Source organism: Puntigrus tetrazona, unplaced genomic scaffold (assembly GCF_018831695.1).
Source record: "Puntigrus tetrazona isolate hp1 unplaced genomic scaffold, ASM1883169v1 S000000528, whole genome shotgun sequence".
In the NCBI taxonomy this organism is placed as follows: domain Eukaryota; kingdom Metazoa; phylum Chordata; class Actinopteri; order Cypriniformes; family Cyprinidae; genus Puntigrus; species Puntigrus tetrazona.
The window spans coordinates 287,501-305,000 of record NW_025048164.1 but is presented as its reverse complement, the minus strand read 5'-3'; the positions used below and the strand labels follow the sequence as shown (position 1 = coordinate 305,000).

Genomic DNA, 17,500 nt, shown 5'->3' with positions numbered 1-17,500 from the left:
TGTTCTGTTTTTATTTTGATTTTAAAATGTTTATATAACTCTATATATATATATGGTTTTATCTGGTTGAAGTGGGTCTAAGCTCTCTGAAGGTTAAAAGTGTGTGATAATATGACGGAAAACTGAGAAAATACATAAGAGCAGAACCCTGGCTAACAAAATGTTCTAAGAATATTTATTAATGTTACCGTTTAGTTATGAAAACATTCTAAATAATCTCTAAACATTAAAAAAAGTTCTCTTGGTTATTCAAACATTAATGGAACATATTGTATCATTTCAAAGATTATTAGAATGTTACTTTTGAATATTCTCTGAACATTCCGAAACAAACAGTAACATTTAAAAACCATTAGACAAACATCTACATACCTTTCAAAGAAATTATTCCATGAATGATTTATAAATATTGTTTTTGAGTTAAAGATTTGAGGACATTATTACCGAACAAAAACTTAACAAATATTTGACCAAAGTCACTGGAAGAACGCTCTCTGTTCGCCGAGACATAATTCAGAAAGACTGTGTGAACACGTGCTGATTCATAATCATCTCATAATTCTTAACATGCATTTGTCAGCAGCGAGAACATCTGCTGCTGAAGTGACAGATGTATTCGTGAGAAATGATGATTATGAAAGAAAGGAAACGCTGCAGTTTTTGTCTGAAAACAGCCGTTCTGATGAAGAGGAAGATTATCATTCAGACCACTCAGAGTCCTTCTCTTCACTAGATGTCAAGTTTTCCTTTCTCTTTGAAGTGTTACAAGCTCGCCCCCACTTCTCTACGTCACAGAGTGATTTATTTGAATAACCCCGCCCCAAATGCTTACGTAAGACAGTAGGCGGAGCTATTATTCTGTCTGTAGCGTCGCTGCGGGCGCCATGTTCTGGAGACGCTGTGAAAGAGAAACTACTTTGTTTCTAAAAGAGGACAGAACTATAAATCAGCGTTAGGTTGTGTTTACAACACTCTTCCAGAACAGTTGAACACAAATATTAGAGTGTGTTCAGGACATTTTACAGAAGACTATAACAGAACAGACTGGTGCTTCTGACTCACAACCTTTATGCAAGTTACGTTTCTTATTAAAACAACCTGCTACTTACTATTCAAATATGAGTTCTGATCAGTGAAGGGTAGGACAGCGCATCATATTACGGTAATCCATAATAACGTTTCCTCCAGTGAAAGAGTGCATTGGTCTGAATCAGGGGAGAAATCTGCACGGATCAAGCAGCGTTTACAAAACAAACAGCTCTAAATTAATACGTGACTGTCTTTTGATGTGAGGAAGAGTTATTATGGACTTCTTGACGGTTTTATTTCATCTTCTGTCTTCTCCAGATGGATTTTTCTGATGCTTTCATCAGACTCTCATTCTGACGGCACCCATTCACTTCCATCACTGAGGCATTTCTCCAGAACTCATTTTCTTCAGTGATAAAGATGTGCCATCGTTGCTATTCTAATGGATCTTCTGGTGAATTTAGTTTAATGGAGAATCTAAAAACAACACAACGAGGAACGATGACATCCGTGCTGGTTTCTTCTGGTCTCCTGCGGAACGATAATGAGTTTCTCTGGCGTCCAGACAGCAGCGTTTGCCACAGCAGGATCTGAAACCTGGAATAGAAGCTCCTCGGAGAAACACACACACAGATCCTCAGACATCTTCTCACCATGGTTACAGGAGCCGCCTAATGAGGAATTTCGTGAGCTTTTATTAGGAATATGAACCTGTATTTGCTGCCTTTATAGAATCAGAGAAGATTAGTCTAATATTTACAGTATATGGACACTTACTGTAAATCAAACACAGAACAAATCACAACGCCATTGCATTTTAAACAAATCATCACATTTATTTGACTGGGTGAAAAGCTTGGAATGGAATTAAAACTTTTTCCATGTACTTCTAGAATTCTTTAGGGTGCAATAATTTAAAATACAGATACTTAAAGGACAATTACTTTTTAGAAATAGTCCTAGTAGTATATTTTCATAAGCACTCTGTGGATATATTGAGACAACTTGCCCCATTATATGTTAAACCAGATACATAAATATATATTTGGGAGTATGATTGTTAACTAAACTAAGACTTGAAATAAATTAATCTGAAATAAAATATTTATTTTAATTTCAGCCCATTTTATTCCTCATTTCATGACTCAAATAATTAAAAATAAAAATGATAACTCCAAAAAGCAAACGCTAATAAATGCGCTAAAGTTTTACCTAAAGTTGAAATGAAAATACGCAAATAAAACGCTCAATACTTCTATAGATCTGTACAGTAAATAAATGCACATTTCATCTTTTCAAGGGTATAAACGAGATTTATCTTCACAATAACAGCTGCTTCACACAGATCAATCTCTTACGTTAACAGCACACGTCCTGCTTCCTGACTAATGAATGTGTCCTAATGCGCTCAAAAAGATCTATATCCTTCTAGTGGCTTTGTCTGATGGATACATCACTGCTTTTGTTCATCCATTAATATAATACCGGGAAACAAATGACTGCGGTCTGCAAAAAGCCCAGAAAAAGACTCCATTTAATGACAAAACGCTAAAAGAAAAGGAGGTTGTCCTGACAGTCGAGTCGAAAAAGAGATTCAATCAATACTTTAAATAACAATAACAACACAATAACGAAGATGCAGATCAATAAAACAATCAGTGGAGTATCAGACAAACTCAACGAGGAGACGGTTTTTAACCTTCAGCATTTCAGCCTCGAGATACGTGATGCATTCAAGTCAAGCATTTCTAAAGATGCTCATATATATATATATATATCTCCGCAGAGGGTCTATAATTGTGTATTTTTAGCAGAAAACACCTGACATTCAGATCATCAGCTCTCTAGAGACGTGAAAGCTGCTCCTGAATCATTATTTTCATCACATTCAGCTTTTTCCCTTTGCACCTTTTTTTTTTTCCTCTACCCTGCTTTGCACATTCTACTTTTTCACGATGCATGAAACGTAATCGAGGGGAAAAACTCATTATAGCCCTTTAGGGCAGCACAGATCGCCCGAGCCGCCGTGTTTTACACACATGAGTCTTTCAGATGCCGTTTATCAGCATCGACCTGAATAAGTTCAGTCTGTAACGCAAGATGACTAGAAAGTATATCGCATTTCAGGAAGTATATCATGTTTAAAGCTGCTGATAGATTGAGAGTTTGCTCCGCTGTAGGATCAACATGATAAAAATGATGTGTGTGACCCGTGAGCTATAAACAGCACAGGTATTTCTAGCAACAGCCAACAATACAAAGCATGGGTCAAATGTTTCTTTCATGCCAAAAATCATTAGGATAACGAGCAAAGATCAAGAGCCACGGAGATCTTCTGTAAGTGTCTTACCATAAACGCATTTTTTGATTACTAATATGAATTTCTGAGAACTTCATTTCGACAACTTTAAAAGTGTACCCTCAGATTCATTAATCTCCCTTATGACACACACACACACACACACACACACACACACACACACACGTTTTCATGCTTTATGGGGGCATTCCATAGACATAATGGCTTTTATACTGCACAAATTTCAATCTATTTCTATTTCTACCTAAAACCTACCCTTACAGAATATATATATATATATATATATATATATATATATATAAACTTGTATCAGTAAATATTGACCTTGTAGAGATATTTTTGTATGCATATATACATGTATACATGTATATATATATATATATATATATATATATATATATATATATATATATATACATATATACATGTATATATATATTATATACACATACACACATATATATATACACATATACATATATATATATACATATATATACATATATATATATATATATACATATACATATATACATATATATACATATATATATATACATATATATATATATATATATATATATATATATATATATATATATATATATATATATATATATATATATATATATATATATATATATATATATATATATATATATATACATATATACACATATATATATATATATATATATATATATATATATATATATATATATATATACACACACACAAAAATAAAAGCTAGACTTTAATAAATATTTAAAAATATTTCAAGTACAATAAAACGGTAGTAAATACACGCAGTGCATGCAGGCATATAACTATACTATCTTAGCTTTAAACTGTCGAGACAGCATGCAATATTTATTAAAACACAAAAGAACAGCCCTGCTCTGTAGTCCTCCGTGTAATATATGGATATTTCAGTAAATATCAGTCAAATAGAGGACGCCAAACATCAACAGGTACCAGATATCATTCACACACATTCAGCCTGCAGCGCAATGACTGATATTCACTTTAATATATAACCCGACGAGCGCGTTTTAAACGAGACGCTCACCGGACGAACATGATGATTCCCACTTTAGCGATGTCCTCCTCGATGACTTTCCAGGACTCTTTGATGAGCTGGATGTGATCCGGAGTGAGTCTCGCCGGGGCTCCGTCCTCGGGGTTTCTGCTCTCGGCCGTTCTCGGAGTCAGTCCGGATCCAGAGATCGCGCAGCCCATCCTGAACGCTCGGGGAAACCGCTGCTAGTTAGCTGGGAGTTAGTCGCGTGTCTCTAGCTGTCTGAGTCGCTCTGCTTCTCCATAACTGTCCGGAGTCAGACCTTCAGAGAGAGACTGAGAACCTGAGACCTGCTCCGCGGGAGGGGAGGAGTTCATCTTCATCATCATCATCATCATCATCATCATCATCATCATCACCCAACAACATCTAAAAGACCCCTCGTGTACTCTTTGCAGGCCTACAGTATTCATTAAAAACCAGATATTTTCAATTAATTGCTTAATATCAAATAGCACTTGTCCAATATATTTCCTATAAATATTGAATATTAGATGCATAATAATGACTAATACAATTACTTATGAGAATATGCAAAGGTATGATGAATGCATATTGCATCTAAATGATCCTAGTACTGTATCTCTTAAAATCACGCGCCACTGGAGTAATGATGCTTGGATCACGATTACATTGTAAAGCAGTTTCATATAGATGTTGCAAAACGATATAGCAATTTTTTAGCGCATTTTAATCAGCCTTGGTGAGCAGAAGACACAAAAAAGGCAATTATTCCAAATTTTGTCAATGCAATAAAGGCATGGGAGTGTATAAAGCATCTTGCGAAATCATTAATTGCCTCCGTATATCTATTCAAAAGGTGATTTGCAATTCAGGATGATATTAAGGCTGCTTTTCGGCTCCTTCCATGCAAGTCATTAATCATATTCACGTCCTGAAGACTGATTAAAAAGTGCAGAAACTAATTAAACTGTAATACGCCCCCAAGTCACGCGCAATCATTTCGATACAGGTTTCTTAAAAGAAAAAGGCAAAACAAAAAGCAAACACAGAAGCACCGCGAGCAGGACAACGGGAATGATGTTTGAACTATGGAAAGTTTCTTTTAATGTAGTATAACAGAAAAATAGGATATGAACCGAACATTTTTACACAGCTGTCGCGCATCGTATTTACACCAATTCAAATAAATAAAAAAAAAAAGATTAAATATACAAGATAACAGTGGCATCATGGAGATGAACAAGCTAGCTTATAATATACACCAAAACACATTTTGTGACCGTGCATTATATGTTCCTCAAATGACTTATCCATTAACTTTAATAACATCATAACGCTCAAAAATCAAATCCTCAGGTGAGCTGGAATCACATACGACCTTTAAACAATTAAACAATAATTCGTCAAAAAAGGAGCAGCATTTTAATTGGACACCATTCGGTCAAACTGAGCAATATTTGACCGTTTTTATACTTTACACACCCAACTGAAAACCTTCCAGACTGAAAACGAGATCGGTCTTTGTCACTGTTTATCATTCATCAGCCTAATCCGATTACGATTTCCAGTTTTCTCCTCATTAGTGGGGAATGACGTCCTTATGAGATTACCCTCTTTCCTCTGGTCAGTGCTTGAAACACAAACAGTGAAGAAACAGCAGGCTCTGCCTATCAAAATAACGAACAGGTTACATTTAACATCGCAGTGCTTTTTTGAAAACGTGAAAAGATGTATTTACTAAGTAAATTTCTAACATAAATAGGCACACTTGTGACTTGGTACGCACCGACCTGTTCTATAATCTTCCTTACTGCTTTTTATTTCAAAATGCATGGATGAAAAAATACATATTTAACCGCTTTTCCAAACAATTCAAAAAAACCTTACAGTACCACAGTCAGTTCCTTTAACAAATGTTTCTCAATGAAATATACACAGGAAAACTCCAATATACATATATTTACAAATGCAAATTTCATAAATACATTCTCTGAGGTCCACATGCATCCCTTTTCCAGTTGGTTTGGGAGACATCTGCTGATAATTCATTACTGGAAGTTAAAAGTCATGCTTTTTAAAAAAAAACAAACAAAACAGCAAACCTGTGTAAGACTTACTGAGACGCTCGTGGCTAAATTACATATGTTGGAGAGAGGAATGCTAGCTTTAAGATATTTTAAGGTTCTGAGGGTTAAGACTAAAACATTTTGCGTTCTAAGTTTCACGTATAAGAACTCAGGTTCTGAAATTTATCCCGCAGGTTTTTAACCAAACTATGTTGACTGTTTTCGGCTTTTTCGATCCATGCACTAAAGTTGTGCTCTTTACTGTTTGCCACTGCAAGTTCAGATTGAGAAACCATTGATAAATCATCCTCTGCATTCTTGTCTTTGCAGATCCTCTCTACTACAATGAGGTTGTTCTCATCTTGACCAGCATTGTAACCTCTCTCTAGTTGCTCTAGTGCATTAGTGGATCCCACGCCGAAATCAAATGCATTAACTCTACACAACGAAGGCAAACCTTCAACTTCAAGTGTCTTGCTGGAGCATGTAGAATCTATGGATGCAGTTCTCTGCACTGTGATCTTGCAGAAAGGGGACGAACAAGACAATGAGCGGGATGCTCCAGATTTCTCTGATCCGGTCTCCAGAGCTCTTTCTGGAAAAGAAGTACTACGACCTACTGGGAACAGACGAGGGGAAGCAGATGCATCATCTTGCCTTTGGTTGTTATATTTGGAACGCAACTCTTTGACATCCGGCCAGTGGAAGGTCTCAGTTTGTACGGGACTTTGTGGTCTCTGAGCGTATAATCTGCAATTGAGGAACTGAGGACTTCCAGGAGAACAGAGGCTTGAAGGTGGACTAGTAGAGTCCGGGATAAGATCCTGTTCATTCAAGTTCAGCAACAGTGGCTGGTTGGGAATACCTATGCACAAAAGAGCCATGGTTAAAAGTCTGCTTATGACAAGTAAACGTTTTTTTCTATAGAGTTTACCAGAGAACACTGCTGATTCCTAAAGGGATGGTGGGATGCAAGGATGTTGGGCAAAGGTGTCCAATCCTGGTCCTGGAGGGTCAGCAGGGTTTCACTCCAACTTCAACTAGCTTCAACATACTTGCATTATGTGCAAAAGAGAGGTGCATGATTCTGGATAAACTTTAGATTCTAGAACATTAGATTCTCAAGACTGGATTGAAATGTAGGTGGGGGGAGTGAATGAACAGCTCTCTCTTCCACCTTCAATACCCATGACTGAGGTGCCCTTGAACAAGTCACCAAGCCTTGACTTTCAGACTTGGACTTCCCAGGACTTCATTCATTCTTTGATTTAAATGGGATTGGAGCTAAACTCTGTACCATAGTGGCCCTCCAGGAACATGTTAGGACACCTTCAGGGGTAGAGGAATTACCCAAGGGTTGTCTAAATGATCATGCAACCACAACTTTAACTCAACACACTCTCATACAGGACTTCATTAACCAATTAGAAGGCAAGTGCAAGTGTACAGACAGTCAAGTGTACTTGTGCTTTGGGAATTTACTGTATTCAACTTGATTTCAACCTCGCCCACCTCTACCCACAACCTAAAAATGGCTCTGATTGAGTATTTGATGGATAGGAATGTGAAAGATCCATCCCTACTGTCAAGCCTTTAAGCAAGTAAGTTAGATACCAGTGGTAAACAAACCATCACCTATAAGAAATGACAGTGCTTCTCAACCCTAGTCCTGAAGAACTCTAAACACTACACATTTTAGATGTCTCCCTAAGACAAATCATCAGCAACTAAGACCTCAAAAGTATACTTCAGATAAAAGAGACATCAAAAATGTGCAGAAATGGAGGTTCTCAAATACCAATGTTGGGAACTACTAAGCTACATCATTTTGCAAGATACTGCAGGTATCCGACGGAAGAAACATCATTTAAACTTGGCAAGTGTCACTTGGCTTAGTCCTAAAAGGCCGGTGTTTTGAAGAGTTTAGCTCCAACCCTAATCAAACCACCCCAGCTAATTAAGGTTTTACTAGGTACACTTAAAAATTCCAGGCTGATATGTTGAACAAAGTTGGAGCTAAACTCTGCAGGACACTGGCTCTCTAAGATCATGTTTGGCAATGCCTTGTCTACTCAGATACTTTACACACCTTGCTCTTTTCCAGGAGGTCTCTCCTCCATGACCGAAGATAAGCTCTTGGGCAAAAAATGGTTCTCCAAGATTCTGGGCCTCTGTCTTACTACCGGTCTGTTGTTTTTGATACGTTGACTGTACTGCCTGGCCAACTGGAACACCTTATTTTTCATTTTCTCCATATCTTGAAGAAGTTCATCCTCACTGGCAGACCTTAATGAGATGATCTTTGGTAGAGGAGGGTGATGGACCTTGTGCCGCTCTTGTAACTTGTGTTCCTCATTCGAATGTCTCTGGAACTCTTGCATCTTTTCCTTCTCTAAGACGTTGTTGATTGGGGATGAGGTAGAGCTTTCATCGGATTCTTCCAATATCACCAGAGGTTCCCCAAGTCCACTATCCAAGCTCACCTTACTGGTCTCTTCTTTCTTTTCTTCACCAGGTGCAATCATTTGGGAATACTCTGAATCCTGATGTTGTTCAGAAGTTCCAGTTATCTCCATTTCCATGTGTTGCCACACTTTAACCATGTCAGATGCAGGCTGGAATTCCTCATTCCCACTTTGATCTCTAAGCTTGGACTCTTTTGCGGGGACAACGAAATCAGAGCTATCCTTTGCTTGCTTGTCAACCCCCAAGCCTGACAGATTAAAGACAGACCATAAAGTTGGCCTTGTGATGGAAGTTGCCCTTTTATGCAATGCCAAATCCTCGTCTGCAAGGTCATTGAGTTGTTGGCTCAGATTACGGACTAGGCCTGCAGGGATGTATGAAAGGCTCTCTCTGCGTTTGACCGCAAAACTGGCATCCTGGTGCTCAGCATGTTCATAGTATCGTTGAATCTTATGTATGAGCAATCGGTCCTTTTTGGAAAGGGTATCTGGTTTTATTTGAGATCTTTGGTCTGGTTTAAACAGGCTGTCGGGAACGGTCTCTGTCATTGGTTCTGGTGTGGACCGTGTAAACTCTTGGCCTTTGTCTTTCTCAAGGGGCTCAGCACCACAGCTAAGCAAACTGCTTCTTCTACTTTCTGACCGAGAAGACGGGCAGCCCAAGTCAAAAGACCCTTCGACTCCTAGACTACTACTGCTGGTACATCGCTCTGAGAAATCGCTTGCCTTGTTCAGTATGAATGAAGACAAAAGGCCACCAGGTGCTTTAACATCCACATCTACCTCCATGTGCTGCACATCTTCTGAGAGGCTCCTGCTGGATAAAGTCCCTTCCTTGTGGTGCTCTTCTAGTCCAGCAGGAGATGAGAAATCCATACTGTCCTCCGCATTATCACAGATTTCTTGCCCCTCATTACTGAAGTCTACAGGATCAGTGTGGCATCCTGCCATTATTGTCCCACACATTTTGGGATAATGATCTGATTGGTTCATCCCTGTCTCCTCTGACTCGCTGAAAGAAGAAAAGACCTTCTGTGAACGGCGGTCTCCAGCTGAGCTCTAGAAAATGGACAGAATGAACTGAGTTATTGCTCCAGGAAGCAGAAGAGGATTAGAAAAGAGGATGTGAAGATAACTTAATTTAATCTCCAACATCTCCATTATGACCAGCACAAAACAAATGCAATTTATTTAGTTTTGAGATACAGCTGCAATTTATATTTCCAATAGATCCATGTAAATGCCTTTTTTTTACCATTAGCCAATTATCAATACCGAAGGCTGAGAAAACAATTTCCACAATATTTCCAGAAGACTAATCATTGACAGCGAAAGCAGAACATGGCCTGAATATTATCAGCACTTTTGTTAGTTTACTAGTCACCCTTTTCGAGGTGTTTAATACATGACATTACCTGTCCAAAAGGAGTCAAACTTTCACTCGTATCATCAGGCTTTTCTTTAGTGGCTGTTTGGCTGCTTTTGTTCATTGGCCAATTTTCCCAACAACCTTCTCGGTCCTGAGAACACAATACAGAAAATCACAGGTTTTTAACAGATGTAAATGTTCTATTGAATGACAGCGTTCACAGTCGCCATCTGTCAAATATCACTCTAGTGATATTTCAACCTTTCATAAACATCTGCAATTCATTTAAAAGCATCCATGCATTTCAATGTTTTTCCACAGACAACTGACCTTATGAAATTGCTTTTGTGTGCCATCAAACAAAACACAATGAATCAGGAACCTTTGTTTAATTTAATTACGGAAGGCAAGCCAACCGACCTCCACCCCCAAAATTTGACAGTTAAATTTCCCTTTGAAGTCCAAACTTCAATCAAAAAAATATCATTGTGGCTCCAAGTGCAAAAACGATTTGAGACACCCGATGTCCCGTATTATTATGTATTGGATCTTCACCACAACATGCTGTAAAGTTTCCCATATGTGCAATGCAATCTTTGCACATTGACGCATCTTGCATGAAATAGGACAAAAAATATATATCAGCCATTAGTTAAGTAAATAACAATTCCACTTTGAACTCCTAAAATCCTGTGGTTGAAGCACTTGATGAGTTTTTCATGTGATTGCATATTCTTTGAAGACTTGAAAATATAATCATAATCTCATACATTAATTTCAGTATCAGACAGAAATGACAAATTTTAGGATGCAGAAACATGCATTTAGTAAAAAAAAAAAAAAAAAAAAAAATGCTATCAGACCTACAGCCGGTTTTGTCCGGACTCCCAGAGAATCAGTGATAAACATGACCCTTTGTTGATCACAAAACCAGTCTTAAGTTGCTGCACTGTAAAACAATCGGTTCTGAAATCGGTTTTGTACCTTTGAAACACACTGAAAAGTATGAAAAATATGCAGCTTTTAAATATTAAGATATATAGAAGGTGCTCGGTGTCATTCACACGAACACTAAACACCATCAAGATGAGACTCATTAAACTGAAATATGCAACAAACATTAATTTAACATTACATGTAACATACAACCCTAATAAACATATCTGATGAGAGACAACTAAGGAACAGTTATTTCAAAGAAAAACAAAATTCAAATTTTAAATTCAATGCAGGGCATTCTTGGAAAGTCAGTTTACAGTTTTAATTTACCATTACCATTAAAACCACTGTCATTTATTTACAGTGGGTTATATCTTTATATCCTAATAAACATCAGTGGAAATGCATAAATGGAAAGGGTATTTATTCACCTTTTAGATGATCTCAATTTCGAAAGGCTGACACTTATGACTGGTTTTGTGGTCCATGGTCACAAATTTTTTTGAAAAGCAGATTTCGAAGATGGCATTCAACTCGCAGGTCAAACGTGCATTGACAAATGTGTTCATGCATGATTAGCGGCCACGCATACGTCAGATACGTCCATGCAATGATTCATGCAACTGAGCATTCCAGCACGGGTGCAGAAGCAGAAACCGGTCTCAGCATGCAGCAGATGGCGTGTGATGGTTACGGATGTGAAAGCGACAGGTGACCCTCACCGTGGTGATCTGATCGAAAAGCAAAGCCTTGGCCCTATAACGCCAGCAGGAGATGGCGGCCAACACTGAACTGGCAAAGTCTGCTACCTGCTCGACTCCCATCAGATCTTCCTCTCCTCCATTATCTCCTCCTATCCTGTCCTCGGCGCTCTTCGCTTTCTCTTCCAGTCTACGGTCATCCAGCGAGCCTGTGCTGGATTGGTGATCTTGTCCGTTCTGAATCAACCCAGGTACCGCGGTCTTGAGCTCTGGGGTTGAGCTCATGGTAGCGGCAGGCAGTATGGAAAGACGGTCTTTATCCACTAATAGAGTGCCTTCGCTGTCTGCATGCTGGACGCATGGGATGTCAATGAAAAAGCCAATTTATTTTACCAAGCATTTTAGTTTTCAAGACGCGTGTTGGTTCCACGCATCGCTGGTTTTTTATTTTTGCTGAATTGTGCATTTGCCTAAAAAAAGTTTAATACCTTATTTCGCTCGCATTTAGTTCGAAGAGCATTTATGAAATAAGCGCACAACATTTTTCCTCATGATTGTGAATCAGTGCATTGTAAATGCATTTGACAAATCGCTTTTGTTCCTATTTTCGGATGAAAGCATCTGCTGAATGCATACATGTTAATGAAAGTTTAAGCCATTTCTTGTACTATTACTTAAAACGTAAAGCTTCCATTGGAGAGTGAAAGGGGAAATCTTACCTTAAGTGTGCCTGTGTGACGTCCAATGATGGTTAAGATGATGCAAAGACAAAGATAAATTACATTTTATTATTATAACAATTTATCAACAGGTTATCTTCAGATGCATTTCAAATGTTTAAGTCCTAGTGTTTTGTAATTTGATGATGCAATGTTCATCTTTTTATTTTTAAATCAGTTTTAGATATAAACCTATTATTAGAAATTATTAAAACGATATAAATCTTTAATGCACTTTTCAAAATAACCAAAGCGCACAAAATGTTCGGTTCTAATGACAAAAAGAAGTAATTTAAATAATTTGCAACGTGCAAAAAAAAAATGTGAAAATAGGCTTGGACTTGATCAAAATCATTGTCATTGTAAGACGTTTATCTGTTCGTTAAAAGGTTAATACAAGATGTCTTCACTGCAAAAATGGTTGTCCAAAGCAAGAATGCAACAAAAAGCATCATATTTTGTGAGCAAGACAGCACTTTTTAAAATCAGCAGCCACAAATTAGTATGAAACTTTAGCAAAACGTGATGCACTTGTATAGTCTGCTTGCACATAACACGGTGTTATAAATGCGCCAGGTCTATGCAAAGATAATTAAATCAACCGGCAATGAAATGCATGCTTGGACACTCCCTGCTGGTTTCCAAGACAGGAACAGGAAAGACCGTGGTTGGAAATGACAACTTAATTTGAAAGGTGATAAAACGGCGTGACAGAGTGCGTGAGGCTTGGCTTTTCTCTTCATTTTCTGCCACTCAGAATGCATAATGCACTAGTGCTGACAGCGAGCCAAAAACAGGTTTGTGGACTGAAAGGAACTGGCGCATGACAAAGCCTGCGGCTGATGGGCTCCATAATTAACATCATTATGTGTGCGGGCGGAGGACCTTTGATCTGACACGGGAGCGACGAGTCGGGTCCGTGCGGCTTTGATGCTAAAGCGGGCCGAGAGAGCGCAGAACATACGGGACACGTGTCTCTCACATGAGCGGAAACAAACACCACGCACCTGCCGCGAGCCCCACAACATCAGGGCTATCTCTGATCTTTTGTTTAACAGCGCTTCTTTAATCAGCCAGTCAATCAAAACTACATGAAGTGAATAGAGACTAAATTCTACACTTTTTTTTTTTAGCAGTTATTTCGTGAAATGCATATACTGTACATCAATTGCAAACTGCACCCACACACACACACACACATATACATATATATACACACACACACACACATATACACACACATATATATATATATATACATATATATATACACATACATATATATATATACACATACATATATATATATACATATACATATATATATATACATATACATATATATATATATATACATATACATACATATATATATATACATATACATACATATATATATATATATATATATACATATATATATATACATATACATACATATATATATATATATATATATATATATATATATATATATATATATATATATATATATATATATATATATATATATATATACATATATATATATATATATATATATATATATATATATATATATATATATATATATATATATATATATATATATATATATATATATACATATATATATATATATATATATACATATATATATACATATATATATATATATATATATATATATATATATATATATATATATATATATATATATACATATATATACATATATATATATATATATACATATATATATATATATATATATATATATATATATATATATATATATTAAAAACACTTTATTGCAATTATTGCAATACATAACTACTAGTATATTTTTATTGTTTATTATTTATTTTATATTAATTGTGGCTTTAATTTGTTTGAAGTCAATAAAATAAAAACTAAAAAAAAAAAAAAAGAATATTTAAAAATTATTTAAAAATGCACATATTTGCTAATACATCAAGAAGTTCAGAAGCTATATATATATTGCACAATTTAAATATATGTTTATATTATATTAAATTTTAATATATATTTTAATTTTAAATATATATTTAATATTTTTATAATAATAATAATCTGTACTATAATTAGAATATTATTTTATATTGATTGTTGTTGTGTTTTAAATATTTTAAATAAAAACTGCTTAAATGATTTTACTAAATTAATATATTTGCCAATATAGTCAGAAGATTCAGTCTCATGTGACTTTTCATGTACAAAACAAAAAGGCATTTCTTTTTTTAACAAAATTACATTTTTATAGGAGTTTTTCATGTAGAAAACAATCCTATAAAAACGTAAGTTGCATTTTTGTTTTGTGCATCCGTGTGGCTTTACAGCAGCACGAACAGAAACAAATCCTGATTCTCCAGCATGATTTCAAAATTCAATGACAGTAAATTAGAGAAATAGTGTACTGTATGATAACTTTCTGTACATTTTCAGGTTTAAATGTGAAATGTGCCCCCACTGAATAAACTAGTTTTTACCTTTAGCGCTTCGTGCCGTTCTCTTCGCCGGTTCTGTCAAAGAAAACCAAGGACCAGATCAGAACATAAACAATCACACAGTGAAAATACAGTCTGAGCTCTCATGTATACGAGTTAAGAGACAGAATCACACACCAGAGCGTCTGCGCTCCTTCAACACACCGGAGAAATCTTCATTTTGACAAGACGCCGCTTTCTTCAGCCTGTCTGGACTGTAGCGGTACTTTACTGGACCTGAACGGAGAAGAAAAAATAGTCCTTTTGCTATAAAATCCAAGTCCTTCGCTGAAGCACCTTGTTTAAAGGTTCAATTTAAACACAACTTACATGTCGGGTCCATGTCCAAGATTGCGTCTTTGGCCTGAAAGCAATTTACAAGGCAAATGTTTATTACAAAATTAGTAATACAACATTAGTTAATACAAAAGACTATTTTCTGTAGTATAAAAATAATACACAAAATTAACACAAATAAGTAAATTAAGTAAATTGCTATAAAATTAAGTGACTGAATAAAAAAATAATAATTTTTGTATTGAAAAAAAAACAATCTAAAAACTATTTATTAAAAATAATTAAATAAAAAATGCAAAAGAATATTTTAAATAAAAAATTAACACTTTCTAACATTACTAAAATAATAAAATGTCTGTATTTTAAAACAAATTTCATTTCACAATTACGATAGAGTGCTAAAATGATTACAAATTTAAAAAAATTAAAAACAATTTTAGAGTAAAATATCTAAAACAAAATACCTGATAAAAATGAATGAGATAATAAAGTCTTCAAATAAAAGCAATTTAAAAAAATCTAAATTAAAACGTTACTAAATTTGTAAAATGGAAATAGTTTTTTACAATTTTATTATCAAAATCAATCCCTAAAATGAATAAAATCTTGTAAAATCAAAATAAATAAAATGAGCATTTTTAAATAAAAGCAAAATAAAATGTAATAGTTTTTTTTGCATTCCATTTGAGCATTTACAAACATCACAGAACTGTGTGAATGCGTTATAAAATCGGTGAAACATTAACTTTAAATCTCGGGGTAACGTCAAGTAAATATTCAAACGGAGTTTGGCTTACGAAAGCGTTTAGGAATCCCCGCTCTAAATAACAGATCACGTTTATTACTGCACGTACTTTCTGCGGTATAACGGCGTGATGGTTCTCCAGAATGAGTCTCTTTATGTGATGAGCCCACAGTTTCTTCTCTTCCACCGTTCTGGCCTGAGGAAGAAAAAACGACGACGCGATTAAAGCAAACAACGAAAGGGCCGAATGGGTGCTGTGCGGCCCGCGCTCTCAGACTCACCTGAACCGTGTGCGGCTGCTTGGGATGCTTGTAATGAGTCACGCTGAAGCGCAGAGAATCTTTGGCACTTTCTATCAGCATCAGAGTGGAACACTGAACACAAGCAGAACAGCACAAGCTACATGCGTTTCTGAATCCACATCTTCTGTCGTTTAGATTGCTAGACGCTAGAACGGCTCCGTACAGCGCTCAACCAGATATCATTTTTATTAAAAGAAATAAATAAATACTGATGTGCCATATCCGAGAATAAAAGAAGATGGTGCTCTAAATCAAAAGGGTTGGTTAAGAAAATGCGGGAAAATTTACTTTTAGAATTATTTAACGCTATTATATGTATTCCAGGGAATATCTGAAGTCAAAGTTGAAGAGGTTTAGAATCGCTGTTCTAAATAAAACATGCCGTCTTAGAATTAATGACATCCTATACCGAGATGTGAGTCTTGTAGACGTAATGTTCCCCTCGTTTCTTGGTGATGAGCAGCATCTTATCGAACAGGAAGAGGGTTCTCTCATTTTTAGCGCGCTGTACGTGAAACGTTCCTTCTAGAACCAGCTCGCCATACGTGGTCAGATCCGGACCCTTCCAGTTTATGAGCAGAGACTGGATCTCCTGCGGGCACAATAGAATAGATTAGAACGGAACGGAACGGAACACGATAGAACACCGTGGAACAGGACAGAATGACATGGGATTGGAACGGAACAAAACAGAATGAAACGGGATTGGATTGGAAAGAATGGAATAGCGTAAAATAAATCAGAATGGAACAGGTAAGAATAGAATAAAATAGAATAGAATAGGACAGGACAGAACAGAACGAAACGGGGTATAATGGAATAGGATAGGATTGGATAGAATAGAATAGCATAAAATAAATCAGAATGGAACAAGTAAGAATAGAATAAAATAGAATAGAACAGAATAGAAGAGGATAGAATAGAATAGGACAGAACAGAATGGAAAAGGATATAATGAAATAAAATGGGATTGGATAGAATAGAATAACATAAAATAAATCAGAATGGAACAAGTAAGAA

At 36.0% G+C, this 17,500-nt stretch overlaps 2 protein-coding genes across 7 annotated transcripts in view; both read right to left on the bottom strand.

The window, feature by feature from the left end:
* xgb (x globin) overlaps nucleotides 1–4,722 on the bottom strand; it is a 10,702-nt gene extending 5,980 nt beyond the window's left edge. Inside the window, exon 1 of the mRNA XM_043232497.1 lies at nucleotides 4,419–4,722. Within this exon, the coding sequence (XP_043088432.1) occupies nucleotides 4,419–4,588 (170 nt within the window). The 5' untranslated portion in view covers nucleotides 4,589–4,722. The remainder of the gene's footprint in view (nucleotides 1–4,418) is intronic.
* Nucleotides 4,723–5,466: 744 nt separating this feature from the next.
* The window catches only part of LOC122334453 (pleckstrin homology domain-containing family G member 3), a 54,076-nt gene continuing 42,042 nt past the window's right edge, over nucleotides 5,467–17,500 (bottom strand). For 4 of the 6 annotated variants that reach the window (XM_043232382.1, XM_043232383.1, XM_043232388.1 and 1 more), the window contains 11 exons: nucleotides 16,890–17,072; nucleotides 16,460–16,552; nucleotides 16,288–16,374; nucleotides 15,467–15,500; nucleotides 15,275–15,373; nucleotides 15,140–15,172; nucleotides 12,651–12,661; nucleotides 11,953–12,282; nucleotides 10,338–10,442; nucleotides 8,547–9,981; nucleotides 5,467–7,322 (listed from right to left, as the gene is read on the bottom strand). In XM_043232382.1, coding sequence (XP_043088317.1) covers nucleotides 6,613–7,322; nucleotides 8,547–9,981; nucleotides 10,338–10,442; nucleotides 11,953–12,282; nucleotides 12,651–12,661; nucleotides 15,140–15,172; nucleotides 15,275–15,373; nucleotides 15,467–15,500; nucleotides 16,288–16,374; nucleotides 16,460–16,552; nucleotides 16,890–17,072 — 3,120 coding nt within the window. In that variant the 3' untranslated portion in view covers nucleotides 5,467–6,612. The remainder of the gene's footprint in view (nucleotides 7,323–8,546; nucleotides 9,982–10,337; nucleotides 10,443–11,952; nucleotides 12,283–12,650; nucleotides 12,662–15,139; nucleotides 15,173–15,274; nucleotides 15,374–15,466; nucleotides 15,501–16,287; nucleotides 16,375–16,459; nucleotides 16,553–16,889; nucleotides 17,073–17,500) is intronic. The other 2 variants (XM_043232384.1, XM_043232385.1) reach the window with 2 other exon arrangements.